Raw genomic sequence first — 24,630 nt, 5'->3', positions numbered from 1 at the left:
TCGCTGTTTGGTCTCTTCCCCCAGCCAATCCAATCCAATCCAACTGTTCACAAACACACAAACGCCGTTCAACGTCTCTTGATTTCAGCTCACACGGGACCCAAGTTCCCTCTTTCTGAATCCTGCCCATAGCCTTGAGATGTTTTGAAATGGCTTGCTGTGTTACTCCCACTAATCGCGCCAATTCTTCTTGAGTTTGACGCGAGTTGACTCACCACTGTCTTCAATTTTGCATCTTGGGAAACGTTCTCCCTTCCACCACTATGTTGGTCTACGACGTTAAAAATTACCGTTCTTGAAGCGTTGAAACCACTTACGACACGTCCTTTCACTAATAGCGTCCTTACCATACGTACTTGAGAGCATTCGATGAGACTCGGCCAGCCGGCCATGGTGGCCGTGCGGTTCTAGGCGCTGCAGTCCGGAACCGCGGGACTGCTACGGTCGCAGGTTCGAATCCTGCCCCGGGCATGGATGTGTGTGGTGTCCTTAGGTTAGCTAGGTTTAAGTAGTTCTAAGTTCTAGGGGACTGATGACCTAAGATGTTAAGTCCCATAGTGCTCAGAGCCATTTGAACCATTTGAGACTCGGCCGCTGTTTTCCGCATACTGAAACAAAACAGGAACACCCCCCGTAAATGACGAGAATTAGGCTCGTAAACTGACATTTTCAATCAAGAACAACTTTATGATGCCGACACAAATCGACTAATGTTTGAATGAGGTTATGTTGACCGAGATTCAAGCTAACTGCCTGACGTCAGCGATCTGTTCCTTTCGGCCGCTACTTACTGTTGTCGCCACCTATCGGCAAACGGCGGAAGCAAAGTTGTACACGTTGTAGAAGGCTTTTGATACAGTTTCTCACAAGGAGCGTATAATCAAATTGCATGCTATGGGATACCTATCATCTCGGTCCTGCAACTCAATTCGCGATTTCCTATCAGAAAGGTTGTGAGGCGGCGGGTGAATTTTATATAAATGAACATAATATTCGCCGCCGTATCCGCAAGAGCCTGAAAAACTACGATATTTTTTGCGGTCAGGCAGAAAGTGATGGAAATGTACTCACCGAATGAAAATGTTCCTACTATAGTCTGGGAGACGAGTCTTTGGTATTGACAGCTCGGTAGCGTCTTCCCGTTGCCTAGCGACCGCAGGCAGGCAGCCAATGACGGCCTGACTTTGAGCGGGTAGCAAGGGCCACGTTGCCGCTCTGAAACCCGGTCGCACGCGCTTCTGAAACTTACCAGTGTCTCGCGTGCAGGCGGTGCGGTCGTTCGTCGTTTGTCTGAAGTTGAATTCGCAGTTTATTTCGTTTTTGTTGTTATTAGTGTTTCTTTGTTTATGTTTCGTTGTAAACAATGTCTAGTGCGGCGGGTAGTACCAGCCCAACACAAGAAGTGAAACGGAGGAAGAAAAGTGTGCTACACACCCAGGCCCGTGAATTCGTGTGCTCTGTGAGGGATTACTTTGAGAAAGAAAAGGACAAAGGTGGGCCCTTAATTCCTGTTGTTCAGGTTGTGAAGAGAACTGCAGCAGCATTGAAAATAAGTAAGAACACTGTTGTAAAGATAGGGAAAGAACAGTATAGTGTAGATTGTGACGAGAGTGGCACAACAAAGCTGCACACACCACGAAAGAAGCGACCGAGAAATAAGCAGGTGACAGCTTTGGACGATTTTCAGAAAGATGCTATTCGTCGTCATATATACAGCTATTATAAGAGGAGGGAACATCCCACTCTATCTAAATTACAGGTGTCGCTTCAGAAAGACGATCTTTTTAAAGGGAGCAAAGTTTCATTGCGTACAGTGTTGAAAGACATAGGCTTCAGCTATTCACTGTTTAACGGACGCAAAATATTAATGGAAAGGACAGATGTAGTTGCATGGCGGTGCAGATTTCTGCGCAGGATCATGGGTGTGGAATTCGAAAGTTAGATGAAACTTGGGTCAATGCCAGCCATTCTTTACGTAGAGGCTGGAATGATGGAACGCCCGAGGGGACAATGGCAGTTCCTGTTTGCAAAGGAGGGCGTATTATTGTCTTACATGCAGGAACATCGAAAGGTTGTGTGCCAAACTTCTTGAAAATGTTTCGGTCAAAAAAGACCGGAGATTACCATGAAGAAATGAACAGTGTAGTATTTCAAGAATGGTTTGAGACATCGCTTATGACGAATCTGACAAGTCCATCAGTGATTGTTATGGACAATGCGCCTTATCATTCCGTTGTTCACGATTAGGCACCAACCTTGGCAACAAAAGAAGACGATATCATTCAGTGGTTGAAACGGCGAAAAGTAGATTTCAGAGAAGATTTAAGGAAGGCGGAACTGCTCGAAATTGTGGCACAAAAGAAACCCCAATTTCCAACATATGTAATTGACGAGATTGCTAAAAGGCACGGGCATGAAATCGTTCGGCTTCCTCCATACCACTGTCACTTCAATGCAATTGAAGGTGTGTGGGCGCAGATAAAAAATTACATTGCTGCAAACAATAAAAAATTCACGATCTCTGAAGTGGAAACTCTCCTTCCAGCAGCTATCAATAAAGTGACAAGCGAGACGTGGGCTAAAATTGTAAACAGCACTGCAAGTGCCATCAGAGAGGCGGCCAAAACCGAAGGGGTTGTGGAAGAATGCATCGAAAATTTAATTATACATCTGGGAGAGAGCAGTGATAGTTCGAGTAGTGCTGAGGAAGACAATGTCAAATCAGATTCTGACAGTGATGTGAGTGGTTTTTTTCCATTACAGTAACTACAACGTATTCAGGAATGTAAGGAGGGAGTTTGCTATCGATCTACAACCAGATCATCATATTGTGAGTACTTTCTTCAGATTATAACTCTTAATACACTGACCAATTATTCTGTAGCTTGTAATAGAACAAATTAATAATGCTAATACTTAACAATGGAAACCAAAACTGCTAATGTTCAACAACTTGCAAAAATAGTTTTCATTTCAGTTGTGAAGTTTAACAAATAACTTTATTATGTTTCAGCGTCTTAGATACTTGTACTAAATAGCTCTTATCAGTTTTCGAGTTAATATATTTCAAGCATCAACTTTAAATAAATTCACGCGTACCAATACGACTTGTATTTTGTCTCGCTTTTATTTCTGCTGCTAGAGAATGCGTGTAGCAGACAGGGCGCCGCGTGCTGTGAGCCACGTTCGGCAACAGCACCGTCTGCCCGCCGGATCTGTCAGTACCAATCACTCGTCTCACGGACTATAGCTATTTACTCATCAGGATCAGAAATTATGACTATAAATAAAAGTTTAGCGTTCCAACCGATTAAAATATTCAATGAAAGTTCACACGCACAAACATAATAATATTCCTGATAACAATAATAATAATGTTCCTATCATAAACAGCAGCATTAGCAGTTCAGAGGCGACCTCTGCGTTAAGTTCCAAGTAAAATAGTCTAGAGCCCTGACCTCTACTAGTCAAAGTTACCTGCTCGCCACAAAAGTTGAAAATAATCTCACCACTTGCCAGTGCGGTTTTGCCAACATTACAGGGGGCACACAGTTACTTCCGTGAAATCAAACCGGTCCAGGACGGTGTACAGTTCTCGCAAATTAACTTCCTACTTTTACCGAAAACATGCGTTCGGTGGATACCTAGCGCCGACGTAATCCGAGGCAGCGCTTATGCCGGCGTTTGACGAACGTGGACAGATTGACAGCTCGGTACGAAGTGTCTCTTTCACTGCGTCTCTGGCCGTACTTTTACTGTATATGGACGCAGCGGAAGGCCGAACGGAGCCGGCACGGTAGCTCAGCGTGATCGGTCAGAGGGTTGTCTGTCCTCTGTAATAATTAAACTGAGTGAATGGATCAATGACGAACTTAAAACAGGTGTCATGGGACAAATTCAACGAAAAATAACAAACAAAAAGAGATTAAAAAAGACGGAACATCTGCTGTCAACCGCTCAAGGCACAGTCGGCAGCATCAAACTGACCACTTTCTCAGACACGTATCATTTTATAACTGTCTCGTGAAACAATTTACAATACTCGAAATTTTGGAAATACGGAAGCGTCCGATCCCGCCCGTCTGCTTTGACCCATGACGTCACAAATATGGCGGAAACAAAAACAAACACACACACTTTCCACAAGAAGCCTAATGACACTAACGGGACAAGCGCGGGAAATGGGGTGTTTTGGGTGGAGGGGGGGCAAACTAAATATAAACAAATTTAGACGCCTTGCGTAGCTACAACGTGTAAGTGAAGACAGCCATGCATGAATACCCACCCATCTCCCCAGGGGTCGTAACCCCGGCAACCCATAGAAGATAAAGATGCTTCAGTAGCTGATTTGTGTTTTTTGTCTTTTTTTAAAAAAATCTCACGGGATAGAACAAACAGATCAGAAAGATAAATACAATAAACTAAAACAGAAATTGGAGGAAACAGATAATTAAAATAAGTAATAAGCGTTTTTAAATTTAAAAAAAATCTCACGAGATAGAACGAACAGATCAGAAAAGTAAATAAAATAAGATAAAACAGAACTGGAGACAGCCACACTCAAACCAAACTCCGCGCCATCATGACGTCACACACAACACCCTTACGTCACGGGTCAAAGCCGACGCGTGGGATCGGACGCTTCTGTCGACCCGAAATTTTTATATAATAGAGTTAAGTTGCCTTTAGTTACTAAAAATGTTTTAGCTCGACTGCATTTAAACTTTGCTAGCTAGAATTTTTAGAACGGAACCAACAGTAGAACATGACCTCTGAACTACTTCTTTAGGAGTGCTTTTATTGACTGTTATTTACACTTACGTCTTGAAACTTGGTACTGATGTATAATTTAATGAATGTAATCGAATGCTGTAATTAGAACTTTTTATCATAAATTACGTAATCTATTACGAACAAGGATGTTTCTGCCCCAAATTTGGTTTTTAGTAAATTACTTAAAACTATTAGCGTAACTTAATGGAGTTACATAGTTAATGTTTTTATATCAGACTGAGGCTAGATACGAATTTTCATCTTTCTGAGTCTAATATTTAGCGCCTTCGATTTTTCGTAAAAACACCGATTTTGACCAAAATATTGCACCGATCAAATTGAGACTCGTAAATGTTGATTGTGACATACCTTTGCACATTCTGAACAATTTTTAGCTTTCTAGCCGGCCGAAGTGGCCGCGCGGTTCTGGCGCTGCAGTCTGGAACCACGAGACCGCTGCGGTCGCAGGTTCGAATCCTGCCTCGGGCATGGATGTGTGTGATGTCCTTATGTTAGTTAGGTTTAACTAGTTCTAAGTTCTAGGGGACTAATGACCTCAGCAGTTGAATCCCATAGCGCTCAGAGCCATTTGAACCATTTTTTAGCTTTCTAGCTGCATTATGTAGTACCAGTTATTTTTTCTTAATATAACATATTTAGCGAAACATATTCATCTGATAGTCTGAGATTAACAGTTTTAATATCAATACTCTGACGCATATATTGACAAAGTTTGAAAAAAGTTTCTTTAATTTTTGCATTCATTCTTAGATTATGGCGCAATACTTTGTGTGTTACGCACAGGCGCGTTATGATGACACGGGTCTAGTAGCAGTGAACTGGGGAAATCCCGACACATTTGCTCATCTCTGTATCTGTTTTGCACCAGGTTCCCGTTCGTAGAACCTGACGGAAAGTCATCGAGTAAAACAGAAGTGATGTCTGAAATTCCCCAAGGAAGTGTTACAGACCCTCTGCTGTTCCTAACGTATATAGCCGATTTAGGAGACTATCTGGGGACCCCTGCTAGATTGTTTGCAGATGGTGCTATCATTTACTGTTTCGTAAAGTCATCACAAGATCAAAACGAATTGCAAAATGACTTAGACAAGATACCCGTGTGGTGCGAATAGTGGCAGTTGATTCTAATAATGAAAAGTGTTTGGCCATTCACTTGAGTGCTTAAAGGAACCCGTTAAATTTCATCAGACAAATCAGACAAACGTAAAGCTGCCAGTTCAGCTAAATAACTAGGAATTACAATTACGAACAACTTAAATTGGAACGATCGCACAGATAACGTTGTGGAGAAAGCGAAGCAAAGACTCCATTTCACTGGCAGAACGCTTAGGTCTCTCAAAGAGACTACCTACATGACGCTTGTCCATCCTCTTCTACAGTACTGCTACGCGTTATGGGGTCCGCATCAGATAGGGTTGATGGAGGGCATCGAAAAAGTTCAAAGGTCTGCTCGTTTTGTACTGACATGCAATAAGGGAGAGAGAGAGTCACGGATATGACACGCGAGTTGAGGGTACTTGCTCACTCTTACTCTACGGGCCCCACAAACCGCAGTCGGTTTTTGGCCTCTTCAACAGTATTCTGTCTTCGGCATCTTCTTTTCTTGCTCCTAGTACCTGGATATCCTTGACAACCTGGTCTCACCATCTAATTTTCGACCTGCATAGAGGTCTTCGCCCATCCGGTTTATTCTCTGAGACTTCTCTCAGTGAAGATCCCTGTTCACTTCCATAAATGTGGCCAGCCCATTTTAGTCTTCTTGTCTTGGCTTCCACAACCATATCTGGTTCATTGTATAGCTCCCTGAGCTTCCTGTTCTTTCTTCTTCGCCATTCTCCTCCCTCATAGATTGGTCCAAATGCCTTTCACAGGATTTTATTTTCAGAAACTTTTATCTTTCTCTTCGTGTATTTATCTATTCTTCATGTTTCTGCCCCATATAGTAACAGTGGCCTGATTATGCGTTTATATATTCTTACTTTGGTTCTTGTTGAAAAACTTTAAGATGTCAATCGTTTCTTGAGTGTGTATGATGCTTGAGGTTAGCTATCATCAAAACAAAGGCGTTTTGCGTTGTAGTAGGGTCATTTCACAGAATGCCTATCACCATCCTTTTTCTCTGAATGGGAGAAATAGTTAAATGGCTCTGAGCGCTATGGGACTTAACTTCTGAGGTCATCAGTCCCCTAGAGCTTAGAACTACTTAAACCTAACTAACCTAAGGACATCACAAACATGCATCCCCGAGGCAGGATTCAAACCTGCGACCGTAGCGGTCGGCGGTTCCAGACTGTAGCGCCTAGAACCGCTCGACCATCCAGGCCGGTTGTGAATGCGAAAACATTTTGTTGCTCTGTTCGAGGGTGGAACGATAGAGAAATAGCTTGAAGGTGATTCGATATGTACCCTCTACCAGGCACTTAATCGCGAATTGAAGAGAAGTGATGTAGACGTCGGTGTTGATTTTTGTGGCAACAGCAGGCCTTTTGAGAGGCAGGGCATGTCTTGGCAGGTCTCGAGGTAGGTCTCACCAGACCCTCTGACTTGACTACAAAGAGTGCTCCATACATGAGCTTATTGTTTTGGAAGTCTGTAAGAGAGCTCTGAAACAATAATTTCGTCAAAGAAGCTTTGTTTTATAGAATATTACTATATATGAGTGTATCAGTACTGGCACAGCAAACAAACTCTAGAAAAGCATGTAGAATGATATAATGATGAATAGTTTCCAATTGTTGTAACACACACCACGCTAAAGGAGAGAAAGGAAACCCCGCAGTCGAATCCTGAAGATCTCGCTTTAGTCGACCGAATGCATACTGCGGTACAATATTATAAATTAGCTATATAAGCGATGAAAAGTTAATTTCAAGAAATAGCGTTTCTTAATTTTATTGGCAGATGCAGGGTGTCCCAGAAGGAATGGTCAATATTGAGGCATATGACAGGAATAATTATTCGAAGCAAAAAGTCTAGTAAACATGGGCTTTAAAATGCATACCTTGCAAGCTATGAGCACTTGTTCAGTAGAAAAGATGTGTTTCACATTAACGAAGGTGAACAAATGGTCATAGCTCTTGAGGTATTCACTTCAGAGCCCATGTTCCCTGAACGTTTTTTTCTTGGTTTGGTCCATACTATCACTTCTTAAAATAAGGAAAGCAAAGAGCATGCAGTAGAAGAGGTTTGTCTCGCAGTATTGAAGATAGAGAAGTGCTCATAGCTCTTACAGACCCGTTTTAAATTTCATGTTTGCTGTATAGACCTTTTGGTACGAATGATCGTTCCCGTCATATCTCTGAACATTGGCCATTCCTCCTGGAACACCCTGTACCACTAAAGTTTAATTGATGATCCAAAGTAGGTTCCACAACAAGTATTTCGAAACCTGCTGATCATTTCTGCGTCAGTGGAAAACGTAGGACATTCTTCACGTCTTCGTTGATGTTTTAATGTACTAAACGGTCTTTCAGTATCTGCTAGAGATACTAGCAGGGATCAAATTATTGGGTATTGCGACGAAATGTGTTGATTTTAATGGGGTACAGTGTAGGGGGGGGGGGGGTCTCATTCAAAGCGATGAGTCAGGAAGTTCGTTTACCACATGACATCAGCACCAACAATGCGTTGGCCGAAGGAGCAACGCGCACTCTTCGTAGAAGCCTTCTTTTCTGTCAGTCATTGTCATTGGCAAGCGCCCGAAAACCTCAAACCACACACACACGCATCCCGTGTACCCTTCCATACTCCCGCCCAAAGTCCTGTTACTGGCCGGCAGTCTATTGTTCCATTGATAGATACCCCAGGGCAACCGGAAATATGTAAAGAAGAAGAATGTGCCTACTGCGGTCCAGGGACCACAGTAAAACATGGAAGTAGTGAGACAGAAGTCCTCCCCGCTCGGCACGCTATCTTTCAGCTGCCCTTTGACTTTCGGATCTTCCTTTGAGACGAATTCTCCATTTTCATACATACAGGTAGTGGTGGAGGAACTGGGCGAAAGTGATTATGTTGCTCAGCAAAATGCACGCAAAGAGATGATTGAAAAGTTGCTTATCGACGCGATAGCGTTCTTTAGTGACTTCCATCTGTTTGTGTGTGTTATCGGAACGTTAACTGTTCCAGAGAACTTAATGAGGGGCCCTTCATTAAGCAGGTGTAGCTGTTGGGGAGAATTGTCGAGAGCTGAGGTCATTATTCCGTATTTTTTCAAGGAAACGGACGTGCAGTAACTCTGAATCGGCAGTTCTCAATATGATCGAGATCTTTTTTGTTGTCTTCAACAAGATGATTGTTGGATGTGTTATTTCAGGAAGCAGCGCCACGACACAGAAATCAAATTGCGGGCGCCTGCTTTTGGGAGATGATCTTACGTAGCTTGCAACGGGCCCAGTTTCCCTCGTGACGTTGTGACTTCTTTATTGGGAATATCTGAAATCCATTGTTTACGTCGTACCAGGGCCCTTGCATACTTGAAGGAGAATATTCATCGAGCAATAGCCGACATATTTATCGCGGCCGGCCGTAGTGGCCGTACGGTTCTAGGCGCTACAGTCTGGAACCGAGCGACCGCTACGGTCGCAGGTTCGAATCCTGCCTCGGGCATGGATGTGTGTGATGTCCTTAGGTTAGTTAGGTTTAATTAGTTCTAAGTTCTAGGCGACTGATGACCTCAGAAGTTAAGTCGCATAGTGCTCAGAGCCATTTGAACCATTTGAATTCGAACCATACTTATCGCTATGCTCGAAAGAGCCGACCGAAACTTCAGAATTTTAGTAAATTCATGTACTGACAATATAGGGCGTCATTTACCAGATATATTTATTTGTTGAAACAATCAGCAACCATCTGCATAAAAGAAATTTTGTTCTACCGCACCTAGTGCCCTTTTTCAGAAGATTATAATCATCGCATTACTTGTGAATGTCAGGAAAAAGATGTATCATGTGGTTCATAGCGGCTGTACAAAAATGAACTAAGGAAACCAACCAACAAGTGCAGACATCATGCCAGTGCCATTTTTATACAAGTTTAATGAACCACATGTCGACAACAGTATGCTACATACGTCTTAATTTTGACGCTCACAAATAATGCGATGATTATAACCTTCTGAAGAAGGGCAATGGATGCCTGAAACCGGTACAAGAGCAATATTTCTTTTGTGCAGCTGGTCGGTGATTATTTCAACAAGTAGAAATACAGTTGCTGAAGTCTGATAAAGTACTAGATGTCACTATGCACGCTTAATTTTAAATTTCCAGCTAAGCAGTAACACAGAAAGGAACTAAAATTATTTTGGTCTTTCAGATGAGTAAGTTTCATTACCGCATCCTATATTTACTTATAGCTACGTCCACACCGAAAGCGTCACAAATGCGCAGCGCAGATTAAAGCAGAACGACGCACACGAGGACAGAACTGCACAGAACGGAGCAGTGTATGCGTCAATGCTCCACTGTGCGCGCGCGCTCGTTGATAAAAATGGAAAACGGGAGACAGCGTCCTAACAGAGCCGCGCACGAGCGATCCATTTCCTGTGAAGTACAGACACTTCGCGGAATTTGTTGTTGCGCAGAGCGGCGCGCTTTGATGTTGCCACCTGCTGCGCCGCGCCGCGCTGCGTTGAACTGCTTTCCTTATTTTGCGCAGCGCGGTGCGGCCTGATCGCTGTGGCAGGAATGGGAAAAACCGATCAGTTAAAACCGATACCAGCATTTCAGTTCTGAGTAACCGGTATTTGTTTGATCTTGGTTATAAAACGTGTTTGTCTTTATTTTTCTAATAACGGAATAAAAAAGGCGAAATATCAATTAGTTATAACAACAGTGCCAATTTTTTCGTTTTTAAATAAATATTTTTTAAGAAAGAAATAATTTTTACGCGAAAAATTTGTATTAGTTTGAAATACTGTATTATTATAGAAAATGGGAGAAACGATCAGTGCTATGCTAATGACAATGACCTTCCCTGAGTTCAAAAGTGGGAGTGGAGCATGTATTAGTAAAAGTTTGACATGTTAGCTTGCTAATTTCTACATCACTAAGTTCGTTATTTTTCGAGTTATGTTCTCATCAGTATGTAAACGAATGAACTTTGAAAATTCTGCGCTGTTAATGAGTTGCTATTGGTATTTCCGACAAATAAAAAACAGATTTGCAGCTAGACGTTCGACAACATGATGACGGCTCTACATTCCTGAGTCTAGGAGAGTGTGGTCGTACAGTAAAACCGAAAGCGCGAGAACGCGCAAGGAAGGAGCATTGACACTTAAAGACCTTTAGAGCAATTCACGACACCCTATCACAAGCAATTTAGGTCCTCAGTACACCTGTAGTGATGTTGGAGTAATTTAAACGTAACTGGATGCCGTTAGTATTATTAATAACAGATGAAAGAGTTGACAATATGTAGAATATGGATAGGAAAAAAAATCGAATTTTCACGTGGCACAGATAGAAACGAGGAGAAAGTTAAAATGTTTTCAGAAACAGGGGCTGTTCCTTCTGGCAGAAGAAGGGATAGAACTGAGAAAAAGCGGCTGGTGAAGCTAAATGGTTAAAAAAAAATGTTTCAAAAGGCTCTGAGCACTATGGGACTTAACATCTGAAGTCATCAGTCCCCTAGAACTACTTAAACCTAACTAATCTATGGACATCACACACGTCCATGTCCGAGGCAGGATGCGAACCTGCGACCGTAGCGGTCGCGTGGTCCCAGACTGAAGCGCCTAGAACCGCTCGGCCACACAGTCCGGCGAAGTTAAATGATACAGGATAAGTAACACAGAAGTTACTCAATGACGCTGAATCTACGAAGGCATATCTTTGCCCTTCGTACCGTATGGTAGTTCTCTAATGACCTGAGGCCCAGGGTGACTTTCCCTATATCTTTTATCCTCATCTTCGATGCCTTCCTTCTTGTCAGAAAAAGGAGTTGGCAATTTTACACCAATTTTCATCAGTCACCAGTGAAAGAGTAGAGTTTTCCTTGTCCAGCTTACAACTACCGGTAAAGTTTTAAAAAGATTAACACAAATTTCCTATCTCTCAAGAATGGAAACACAAAGCTTTGCCGAGCGGTCTCAGGCGCTACAGCTACGGACTGTGCGGCTGGTCGCGGCGGAGGTTCGAGTCCTCCCTCGGGCATGGGTGTGTGTGTTTGTCCTTCGGATAATTTACGTTAAGAAGTGTGTAAGCTTAGGGACTGATGACCTTAGCAGTTAAGTCCCATAAGATTTCACACGCATTTTTTGAACAAAGCTTTTATTCAGATTTGTAATGACTACCTCCCATCAAACCGCTGCTCGAAATCCCTGTTTGTACTGCTAGTCCTCTCTGTATGGCTCTATTTTTAGTTATGATAGCAATTTTCTTATGGAGACTATATATAATTACGTACATTTCAGAACCTAAAACAGTTCAGGCATCTGCCGTCATCCAGAAGGTGCGATACTTCGTCAAGCCAACTTCTTGCCGTCTTCAGTTGTTCCCGTTGACTGTCTTTCGCAAGGCGACCCACTGCCACCCCACCTGTTTGTTCCTAATAATTTGCATTGAATAGAAAGTAAGTAAACGTAAGGAGGAATTCAAACAGTTTCATTAGTACTTTTCCCCTGTAAGACGTAGGAAGTCTGTTAGAGGTATCCTTGTAAAGAGAGGCATTACGTCGAAGCTCACTATGAGGTCTCCTTTGCCCAGGCGAGCAAACAGATAGAGTTCTGATGGGCTACCCACTGTCACCAGTAGTGGCCAATATGTTTATGGAGGCACGTGGAAACACGGCCCTGGAGTCGGCAGTCTGTAAAATCTCGTGCTTTTTTTTCGATATGTAGGTGATACATTCGTAATGTGGCCACATAGACGACATCCTCTGCAAGACTGCTTGAAGCAACTGAATTCATTGCACCAGAACATCAAATTATGCTGGTGATATAAGAAAATAATGAAATCCATTTCTGGATGTGCTCGTCAAGTGAAGATCACATGGCACACGAGGACACAGTGTCTACCATAAACCGATGCACGCAGATTGTACTTGCATGCCTCCAACTGGGATCCCCCTTCACAATGAGATGATGTCATTAGTACAGTAGTGCACAGAGTCCGTGAAACGCGGAGCCAAGACAGTCTAGCAGCTGACGTGCAGCACCTACAGACCATGTTCTGTACAAATGATTACAACAGTCGCCAGATACAGTGTGCCATGAGACTAAAGAAGCTGAGGTCACAGCTTGCTGAGGATGAAGTTGCAGATTAGATTAGGTTAGTTTTTAGTTCCATAGATCTGTGCTGAGAAGATCCTCGTGGATGTGGAACACGTCAATTTTTATTAAGCTGAAATAACAATACTAATAGTATGAATATATACAATACATCATTTGTGTCTATTAAAAAATTCGTCAATGGAGTAGAAGGAGTTGGCCACTAGTAAGTCTTTCAGGCTCCTTTTAAACTGTGTAACTAAATTTTTTATGTTTGCTGGCAAATTATTGAAGATGAGTGTTCCTGAGTAGTGGACCCCTTTTTGAACTACAATAAGTGCTTTTAAGTCCTTGTGCAGATCATTTTTGATCCTGGTATTGTATGTATGAACTGAGCAGTTTGTTGAAAAAAGAGATACGTTATTTCGGACAAATTTCATTAAGGAGTAAATATACTGAGAGGCAGTAGTTAGTATACCCAGTTCTTTGAAGAGGTTTCTACAGGACGTCCGTGAATTTACTCCACAAATAATACGTATTACATGCTTTTGGACTCTGAAAACTTTTGTTTGACTTGAAGAGTTACCCCAAAATATTATACCATATGACATTATGGAATGTCAGTGAGTTGGCTTTAAACCATTTATTAATATCCATGAAAATATCATTAGCAGATCTTTCTAGAACTACACTCGACATACTATTTATTGCAACACTTGTCTCATCTGCATGCGATGGCGATTATCCCATATGTCGAAAAAACATCGCTGAAAATTGGAAGAATACTCGGGAAACATAACTGCAAGGGTACGTCCAGCCCACAAGCGAAGATGAAAGCGTTGTTGGGGTCAGTCAAGATGGCCCAGGATTCTGGAAACTGTGAGTCTATCATATCCCTTGCCAATGTGAAGAAATGTATGTAGGCCAGAGTATCTGGACAGTACAGGAGAGATGCTTGCAGCATAATGGCTGCACAGACAATGAAGAGCCAACAAAGTTCGTCATAGTAAAGCATCGAAATCCACGCGGATACTCTGCAAATCACATTTAAATGACTGGAAGAGGGTTTATCGAACAACCTTCACAATTCTCTATTACTCCATTCTCGTATAGCGCGCGGAAATAATATCTTTCCGTGCGACCTCTGATTTCTCTTGCTTTGTTATGTTGATAGTTTCTCCCTTTGTAGGTTGACGTCGACAAAATATTTTCGAATTCAGAGGAGAAAGTTGGTGATTGAAATTTCGTGAGAATATTCCGCCGCAACGAAAAACGCCTTTGTTTTAGTGGTGTTCACCTCAAATACTGTTTCGTTTCAGTAACACTCGCTCCCCTATTTCGCGATAATACAAAACGTGCTGCTCTTCTGTGAACTTTTTCGATGTACTCCGTTAGTCCTATCTGGTAAGGATCCCACACCGCGCACCAGTATTCTAAAAGAGGACGGACTAGCGTAGTGTAGGCAGTCCCTTTAGTAGATTTGTTACATTTTCTAAGTGTCCTGCCAATAAAACGCAGTCTTTGGTTAGTCTTACTCATAACATTTTCTACGTGTTCTTTCCAATTTAATTTGTTCGTAATTGTAATTCCTAGATATTTAATTAAGTTTATGGCCTTTAGATTTGACTGATTTATCGTGTAACCGAATTTTAACGGATTCCTTTTAGCACTCATGTGGATGACCTCACACTTTTCATTATTTAAGGTCGACTGCCAATTTTCGCACCGAACAGATATCTTTTCTAAATCGTTGTGCAGTTTGTTCTGATCCTCTGATGACCTTACCAGTCAATAAACGACTGTGTCATCTGCTAACAACCTGCATCTCCCATGAGCATGTCAAGACTTATGATGGCACCAACTTGTTGCAACAGTCCAACACCTTCTGGGTTGTATTCTAAAAGAGACTGCAGAAATCAGACTACATAACGAACTACGGTAATAAACAGACAGCAGTTTTCTATAAAGCAAGGCCTGAGAGCCAGCCTTGAGCATGGTCAAAGCACATAGGTAGTCTGCATGGAAATCCATTCCCATTATGGCAGCTGAAGAGGACAAGGACGTGTCGCCACCGCGCCACGGAGTCTCGTGCCTATTGCTGATGGCAAAGGGACTGAAGATAACAGATCGTGCCCCGTAGGTGTGCTTCCCCCACCATTGCGCCAGGTCCACACCCAGAGACGACCGACTAGCGACCAGTGACAGGAAGGAGGGGCTATGAGGCAGCGCCCGTCAGAAGACAATCAGTCATCAGAAATGCCTGAAGACGGTAAGAAGTCTGCTTGCCAAAATATCGCACCTTCTAGTCGATGATACTCAGCTTAATACCTGAGAAACATTCCTAATCTTTCTAAACCTGAAAAATGTAATATCTCATACAAAAACAAGTCTCTGTGTCCTCTTATTCAAAAACAAGTCTAATTTGGCATCGATTTCAATAAACCAGTTGTAATAACCGTTAATAACATCTTTTGATATAACGATATTCTTGAAATGACCAATGAGGAGACACTTGCAAATAAGAAAAGCCTGCCCTTTCTAAAACACCATCAGATGGAAAGGATTAGCAACGAAGGTAATCCTTTTAATAGGTGATTATGAAAATTTTAAATAGATTAACAAGACATTCTCACTTACACTTGGTTTATTCTACAGTGTGATGAATGGCAGCTTGCTGTAAATGTGGAAAATTGTAAGCTAATGCAGACGAGTAGGAGAAACAATCTTGTAATGTTCAAATACGGCATTAGCAATGAAGCCTACTCCTGAACACTACCATTTTGATTAAATAGCTAGGCATACTCTAGTAAAGCAACATGGAATGGAATGAGTATGTCATGTCGGCTGTAGGGAAGGTGAATGGTCGACTTAAGTTTATTGGGAGAATTTTAGGAAACTGTAGATCATCTAGAATGAAGAACGCATACAGAATACTCATGCAACACGTTTTTGAATGATGCTTAAGTGTTTGGGAGCCACACTAGGTCAGATTAAAGGCAGACATCGCTGCACTTGAGATTCGTTACTAGCATGTTCAGTTAAATGCGAATATTACGGAAATGTTACATTAATTTAGGCAGAGTCGAGGGTAGGAACAAGATGTTCTTTTTGCAAAAAGCTGTTGAGATAATTTAGAAAACCAGCATATAGACTGCAGAATGATCCTACTATCACCAAATCCTACAGTACCAACACACAAGGCGTGTTTCTTTTTAAGTAAGGTCCGTTTGAACTTGAGTACTTCAGAAAGTACATACTTCACTCTATTATTCGACATAGTTGCCAAGTTCGTTCAAACACGTATCATACCTCTCAACCAATTTTAAAATACCCTCTTCATAAAAACTTGCCACCTGCTCCAATAACCAAGAGTTCACTGCTGTTTTCACGTCATCGTCATCATTGTAACAGTTGCCACTGAGGTGTTGTTAGAGGTGGAGGAACAGATGTTAATCGCTTGGCACAAGATCAGGACTGTAGGGTGGGTGGTCTAGAACTTCCCAGCCAAAACTGTCCAAGAAATCGCGGGTCTGACCTGCAGTGTGAGGTCTTGCATTGTCATGCAGAAGGACAATTCTCTTTGTCAGCATGCCGCGTCTTTTGTTTTGAATCAGTCTGGGTTGGCAGTATGTTTCTGCATTGGTAGTGGTTCCTCGTTGCATGAAGTCGACCAACAAAACACCATGCCTATCCCAAAACACCGATGCCATGGTTTTGTGCTGGGACAGAGTCTTTTTGGCCTTCACCGTTACAGGCGAGTGTGTGCGTCTCCATTACATGCTCTGTTGCTTCGATTTGAGCATTATATGCGAAACCCATGTTTCATCTCCAGTTACGATCTCACTCAAGAAGCCATCACCTTCTTCGTGATAACGAGTCAACAACTTCATCGCACACTCAAATCTTTGGTTTTTGAGATCCTCTGTTAGGAGTGCACCCAATGGGAGCAAAGTGTCCTAAACTTTAGGTGTTCAAAAACAATGTTGTAAAGCACTGATCTCAACACATCAGGAAATTCGTTTGAGAGACCTGTTATTGTGAAGCGCCTGTTCTCACAAATCCACGCTTCAACTGAAGCCACCAAATCGTCTGTAATCAAAGAAAGGCGACCGGGGCAGTCCTCATCATGGACGTTGTCACGGCCATCTTTGAATTCTCGTACCCATGTACGCACTTTGCTTTCATTCATAACAATAACACTGTACACTTCGCAAATCTGTCCTTGCTGACAAAAACCGTATCACTGAGTGAACCTCACACAGGGCGGGCGAGTTGATAGTTTTAAATATTCTGAAAGCACAGAACGGAATCGTACAGGTCAGCTACAGAGCTGAAACTGAGCACAGTTGTTCCCGAGGCATGCTGGTACACGAGGCACGCGCTCGTTGCGGTATGCGCGCGAACTACTAGTGCCTATAACAAAACGGACCTTACTTAAAAAAACACGCCTCGCATTTCCCGCACATGGGCTACAAAGACAAGAAACAATAACCTATGCTTGTATAGAAATACAGACAGTCCTTTTTTCCCTTAATTCATTTGTGAGCGGAACAGGAAAGTGAATAACTAGCAGTAGTACAAGTTAGCCTACTTTTCATCATGCACTGTATAATGCCTTGGGGAGTATGTAATGAGTTGCAAAACTCCGTCAGCAAATTCTGGCCTCTGTGTTGGTGAATGTACTGCAATGTAATTAACGTGTATATGGGCAACCGATGGACTGAAAATAAGAAAGATGTTGACATTGTATCAACATTGAGGGAAGGAGCACTTCCTGAGCTCAGCTAATTTGCATAAAGAAACTAGCCACTGTCTTCCTAAGGGAACCTCTTGACATTCCCCTTACAATAATACAAAACGCAAATCTTGCTGATCAGATGGAAGTTTGAACTATGTTTCTCCAAATGCATGTTCATCAACAAATATACTCTGCAAACAACTGTTCAGTGCATGATGGAGGTTACTTTGCATCAAAATCATCTATTCGCTCCTATTCTATTTATGTAATAAGAGAGGGATATGAGCTTGAATAGTTGCTTCTGTACATGCTGTTTGGTTATATCTATTCTGAATATCCATATGCGAGATACCTCATGCAATGGAGGAAGTAGAATGGTTGTGCAGTATACTTCAGATACCGGTACCAGTAATTTGCGCTTACCAAACAGAATTTTACAAGAACAATGTCACCTTCTTCGAGAAATTCCAACTTAACTTCCGTGAACACCTCTGTTACACTTCCTTTTGGGCTACACTGACCTTGTATGATTCTTGAGACAAATCGCTCAGTTCTTTTGTCTTTTTCTGTCAGAGTCATAGCATTAATATACTTTCACATCTTTGGCAGACTTTGTTTTTAATTGCTAATCAGTTGTCAAAACATCAGATCTCTTGCTACCCGAAACTGCCATGTGCTTGTTGTTCTCACAGAGTGAAGGCTGTTGCGGTGGTGTGTTTGAGTTGGATTTGGTGCGTGAGGCCTTGCAGTCGTGTCTCAGGAGGCGGCCTTACTATGGACGCACCGTCATCATCATCGTCGTCTTTGTCATCGTGAGCAACATCATCATACTGATTGGTACGGTAATGTCATCCTTTCTTAGCAGACTAGCTGTATGTTGATAAAATACTAGTCTTTAGCTATATTTGCTTTGTTGCAGGTGAGGCAAATGTCATGTTCCTGTTTCTCAACCAAAAATTCCATTGGACCATTCAGGATGCACAGCTGTTCCAGTTCTACAATAGCGGCGTGACAGCTATAGGTGAGGTGCAACACACAATGTTTCAATGAGCTCTTACATTTCATTATTTAACAATCATTTGGGGCATTTAAGAACGAGGTGATTGTGGAAGGATGGGACTGTTCTCTTGGTTATGAAACAACAAAAAAGATCAAAGGTGATAATAGTTAGTGGAAAATAAGAAGAGTAATGTTACTGTGTAGCAATATACTCATCGTAGTACCATGAACACACACTTGATGACGCATTTGAAGCACGACCAAAAATTAATATATAAGCTGCATGTGTATTTAAGGATGGGAAAATAAATTTTAAAAAAAATTAAAGTGCACTCCGAAACTTTTCAAGCAGCTCCCCTAAGTTAGCTTCATACTTACAGGCGGTCCTAGGAAGAACCAAACTGATAAGTCAGTGTGTTCTATTTGTGTTCAATAAATGACATTCTGGAACGTAGTGAGGTGCACTGAGATTCAGACCCTAATCCTTGTCTCCTTTTGCTCTTCAACCAGACACACCTCACATGCTGCCTCAAGGCTGCAATACGCCAGTATCAATTTCCCAGAGCGCACACTGTGGCAATCATTACAGACGTCAGACCACACATGCACTATCTGATCAGAAGTATCTGGATGTCTGTTAGTGGACGTTAATATAGGATGTGTCCACTCTTTGCCTTAGTGACAGGTTGAAGTCTGCTGGGGACGCTTTCAGTGAGATGTCTGAATGTCTGTGGATGAGTGGCAGCCAATTCTTCCTCAAGAACTGAAAAATGTTCCACTGGGTTCAGTTCAGAACTCCAGTTAGGCCACTCCATTCCATTACTGTCCACAAACCATATCCTCTTAGGCAAGGATGGATTGTCATGCTAATACACACAGTCTTCATTTCCATATTGTTCCGCTACTATACACAGTTCACAATGCTGTAAAATGTGTCCAAATCTTTCCTCATTTAGCGTTTTCTTAAACAATAAGCACAAAACACATCCTTATACATAATACCACCTCCTCTGTTCTTCACTGTTAGGTCATTCCATGCCAAGTGGTCTAGGGGTTCCCACATGACCATAATTGATTTTGATGAACTTTTATCAACCACATGTATTCCCAATGAATACTGCTAAAGATCTATAACCATTAATTCAATACTTCCAGAGATTGATTGGTTACTTCCGAGATTGGTTGGTTAGTTGGTTAATTTGGGGGAGGGGTTCAACCAGTGAGGTCATCGGTCCCATCAGATTTGGGAAGGATGGTTAAGGAAGTTGGCCCTGCCCTTTCAATGGAACCATCCCGGCATTTGGCTGAAGCGATTTAGCGACGTCATGGAGAACCTATATCAGGATGGCCGGATGCAGGTATGAACCATCGTCCTCCCAGTCCAGTGTGCTAACTACTGGGCCACTTTGTTGGTACTTCTGGAGACATAATCATTTGTTTGACCCAATAATGCAGCTATCAACAATACGCCTGTGAGTCTTTGTCAACTTTGAGACATAATATTTCCGGCAATAGATCATCTTGTACAACTTTTTGCGCTCTCCTAAGCGAAATAATTAAAAAAATATTTCGTTGGTGTTTTGCATATGGATAATTTGGAACAAAGTGGGCCAAATAATTGACGCTCGAAAAAATGTGAAGTATTACTTTTAATTTCTCCGGACGTGATTGCAGGATCCACCTGAAACTTCGCACATAATAATTTAACAATACAAGGTCGTAGAATATAAAAATTCATTCTCCTACTGCTTTCCAGAATTGTACAAACTGAGGGCAAAGTTGACGATTTTTCTAAAGCACCAGTAATGGCTATTTTTGACCCACTATCACAAAAAAGAGTCTTCTGGAAACTCTTTTAAACTATTTTTGTTAGAAAGAACATTGTCTAAACCAACTACGAAAACTACATTTGGTTTTGCAACGAAGAACGACAAGGTGATACAAGGTGACGCTGGAAAAAATGTGAAGTTTAGCTTTTTCTATTTCCGGAAGAAATTGCGGGAAAACGTGAAACTTTGCACATGTTAACTCACCAACACAAGGTATTAGAATATAAAATTTTATTCTCCTATTGCTTTCCAGTAGTTTACAAATAGAGGGCAAAGCTGAATCTGAAAAGTCAAAATATGGCTATTTTCTGCGCACTTTTACAAAATGTTTCCTGCAAACTATTTTAAACGTTTCCATTAGAAAGACTCTGTTCGAAACGACTTAAAAACTATATTTGGTTTTGCAGTGAGAGCAAAAAAAAAAAAAAAAAAAAAAAAAAAAAAAAAAAAAAAAAAAACAAGAAGATGGAGGTGCATTGAAAGTTGGCCCATATTCTGCTAGTGCTAAAATTAAATCTGTCGTCTTTTGTTATGTTCTCCAATCGCTCAGTTCTCTCTGGGGAGTGCTATATCAGACGTCTTGATGACTAGGAAGTGAGATACAGTCTAACAAACTCGAAAAACTTCATAAAAAAGTGTGTCTTTTGTCAGGACTCATCGTGACATACGAGGGGGGGGACCCAAAAGAAACCGGACTCAGAGGGCGATACCAGTCGTTCTGGTTCTCACGCTAGATGGTGTTAGTAGAGACCTTCATGAAACAGCTGTGCAGACGGCGTCAGTGTAGAGCTGAACGTGCAAGTGTGGTATTGTGTTTCTCCGACTGTTGGCGAGTTACCTCTGCGAAGTCGTTACGGCAACTTTAAAAGAACAAACAGTGTGTGTGAAATTTTGTTTCCTGCTTTAAAAAACTGCAACAGAGACACACCAAATGCTTCAGGAAGCTTTCCAGGAGGACGCTATGAGCCGCACACAGGTTTTCGTATGGTTTGGGCGCTATAAACGTGGTGAGATGTGTGTTGAAGACCAAGCTCTTTCTGGACGCTCTTCAACATCGCGAAATGAGGAGAACATTGAAAAGGTCCGCCAAAAAGATCAACGAGGATCGTCGCCAAACGATCGACCAAATTTCAGCAGAGACAGGAATCAGTTGGAGCTCATGCCAGTGGATTTTGAGTGAGGATTTGCACCTGAGACGTGTTGCTGCTAAATTTGTTCCGCGCCTTCTCATACAGGAGCAAAAAACCATCTGCATGAATGTGTGTCACGACTTGAAAACAGAGATTGCACGTGATCCAAACTTCTTGAACAAAGTCATTACAGGGGATGAGTGTTGGTGTTACGGGTATGACCCAGAAACCACTCAAGTGTCAAGCCAGTGGAGGAGTCCCAACTCTCCCAGACCAAAAAAGCAAGGCAAGTGAGGTCAAATGTGAAGACGATCAGACTAATGACCTCAGCAGTTGAGTCCCATAGTGCTCAGAGCCATTTGAAGACGATCATCATTGTCTTTTTTGATGTTCGTGGAATTGTGCATCGGGAATTCGTACCCCCTGGCCAGACTATTAACCAGCACTTTTACTTGGATGTTTTAAGGCGTCTGCAAGAGGATGTGAGGAGGAAACGCCCGGAACTTTGGCGATCAGGTGACTGGTTTCTGCATCACGACAACGCTCCAGCACACACGGCCTTACAAGTGACCCAGTATTTGGCATCTCAGAGGTGGTCCGTCGTTCCCCACGCTCCGTATTCGCCGGACCTAGCCCCGTGTGACTTTTTCCTATTTCCACAAATGAAAAAAACGTTAAAAGGGGAGCATTATAACGATGTGGAGGCGGTAAAAACAGTTTCGCAAAGGGCACTGGACAACATCAAACTTGAAGAGTTCCAAATATGCTTCCAACAGTGGGAAAATAGACTTGACAAGTGCATCGCATGTAATGGAGAGTATTTTGAAGGTGACTGAAGTAATTTTGTAAAAAGGTTCATCAATAAATTTTTTATGACAATCCTGTTTCTTTTAGGTCCCTCCTTGTATTTCAATCTGTTATAACTACAAATAAAACTGGTTACAAACGTAACAAACTGACAGTCTATTACACAGACAGGAGAGATCGTGATAGTAAACTGTTTCATAACAACTGTAGCACACATCGTATACCGTATTAGCCTGAAGGTTACACGTTGTGTAAATAATGACTACGTTCACAGCAGTCTTCCTGTCAGTTTTTGGAATTTATTCATGTCATAGATAATTATTAGTACATCATTTTATTGTGTAATGCTACTGATGTGCTAGTTTAATTCTGGTTTAAGGTATGGTGCACTTGTGTTAGCATAGTTTGCAGTTAACGTGGAACGTTTGTGTACATATGAAACATTGTATAAGTGTTTTGTTATGGTTCATGCTTTCTTAAAAATGCTGGATCCTTTTGAAGTGAGAAAACCAGCATCTTCATTGCCTTTGGAACCATGCCCAACAACTGTGCGACAGCAGCCATGGGTGAAACTTTCTTCACCACATGTTCCCAAACCTGACAAAGGTTCCTTTACACTTGAATGCCAAGGGCGTACCCAGGATCTGAACTGGGTTGGGGGGGGCAGGTCATACTAGTCTCAGGAAACAAGGACTCGAGACAACATACAGCATTTCTTATTAAATAAAACAGTAAACTAGTGAAAAACTGCGAATATCTTACAGAGGGGGGGGGGGGGGGGGGCAGCTGCCTCCCCCCTTGCCCCTCGCTGGGAACGCCCATGGTGAATGCTGTAGAGGTGTCTAGAAAACAAAAAAGACTACGGTACTTACTTGCAATTTTTCGGACTCGAGTTCATTTCCTAGTCATCGGGACTTTTAATATTATCTTCCACAGAGCATACTAAACAATTGCAGAACATAATAAGAAAACATTAGATTTAATTTGAGTACCGGTACCAGCACCATATGGGCGCATTTCTATGCATCTCCACCTTGTTCTCTTTTGTAGGACCTTACATGCTCGCATTGCAAAACCAAAAATTGTGTCTTAGTTAGTTTAGAATACGGTCTTTCTGGTGAAAATGATTTGAAAGAGATCGCAGAAAACTTTTTTTGTGAATGTGGTCTAAAAACGGCCATTTTTCGAATTTTTAGAAAAATCGTCATGTTTGCCTTCAGTATACAAATTGTTATAAAGCAGTAAGAGAATAAAATTTTATATTCTAAGACTTTGTATCGGTGAGTTATTACGGGCAAAGTTTCAAGTTTATCCCACAGTTATTGTCGGAGATAGCTAAACATCACATCTCTTTCTAGGGGCTACTTTTTTTGTACGACTTCGTTTCACATTCTTATTTTTTAGGACCTTTTAAGCCTGCATTGCAAAACCAAATACAGTTTTAGGTGGTTTAGAATAGGGTGCTTCTAATCAAAACAGATTAGATGAGTTTATAGAAGACTCTTTTTTGTAATAGTGGGCCAAAAATAGCAATTTCTAGCGTTTGTAGAAAAATCATCAACTTCAATCACAATTTGTAAACTATTGGAAAGCGGTAGCAGAAAGACATTTTATATTCTGAGATCTTATATTAATAAGTTATTATACGCATAGTTTTAGGTGGACCCCGTAATTAGTTCCGGAGATATTTAAAGCTAAACTGCACATTTTTTCGAGTGTCTATTTTTTTGGCCCACTTTTCTTCAAGTCGTCTATACGCAAAACGCCCAGGTAATCTCTTTTTATTATTTCGCTGAAGAGAGCGCAAAAAGTTGTACAAGATGATCCAGTTTTGTTACTTTCAAGAAAATATTACCGGAGATATGTCTGAAAATGACCGAAGACTCACGTGTGCACTTTTGATAGCTGCGCCACGGGGTCAAACAAATGATTAAGTCTCCGGAAGTATTGAATTGATGATCATGAAATTTCATTGGGTACATATACAAAACTTCTATGACGGCCATGAGGGAAATTTTGCCAAAATTATAGTACTTGGAATGGAATGGCCCTGTTGGCACTGCACATGGTGACAGGTTATGTTCTCCAGGCTTTGGCCAAACCCTTCCACCAGGTTGCCACAGGGTATAG

General features: G+C 41.7%; 1 protein-coding gene across 1 annotated transcript in view; it reads left to right on the top strand.

Moving 5' to 3' along the window:
- Positions 1–24,630, top strand: part of LOC126486258 (proton-coupled folate transporter-like) — a 151,326-nt gene that overhangs the window by 69,375 nt on the left and 57,321 nt on the right. Inside the window, exons 5-6 of the mRNA XM_050108936.1 lie at positions 18,428–18,572; positions 18,655–18,756. Coding sequence (XP_049964893.1) covers positions 18,428–18,572; positions 18,655–18,756 — 247 coding nt within the window. The remainder of the gene's footprint in view (positions 1–18,427; positions 18,573–18,654; positions 18,757–24,630) is intronic.

The sequence above is a fragment of the Schistocerca serialis genome, chromosome 1 (genome assembly GCF_023864345.2).
Source record: "Schistocerca serialis cubense isolate TAMUIC-IGC-003099 chromosome 1, iqSchSeri2.2, whole genome shotgun sequence".
NCBI classification, from domain to species: domain Eukaryota; kingdom Metazoa; phylum Arthropoda; class Insecta; order Orthoptera; family Acrididae; genus Schistocerca; species Schistocerca serialis.
This window is presented reverse-complemented; position numbering and strand designations above follow the sequence as displayed.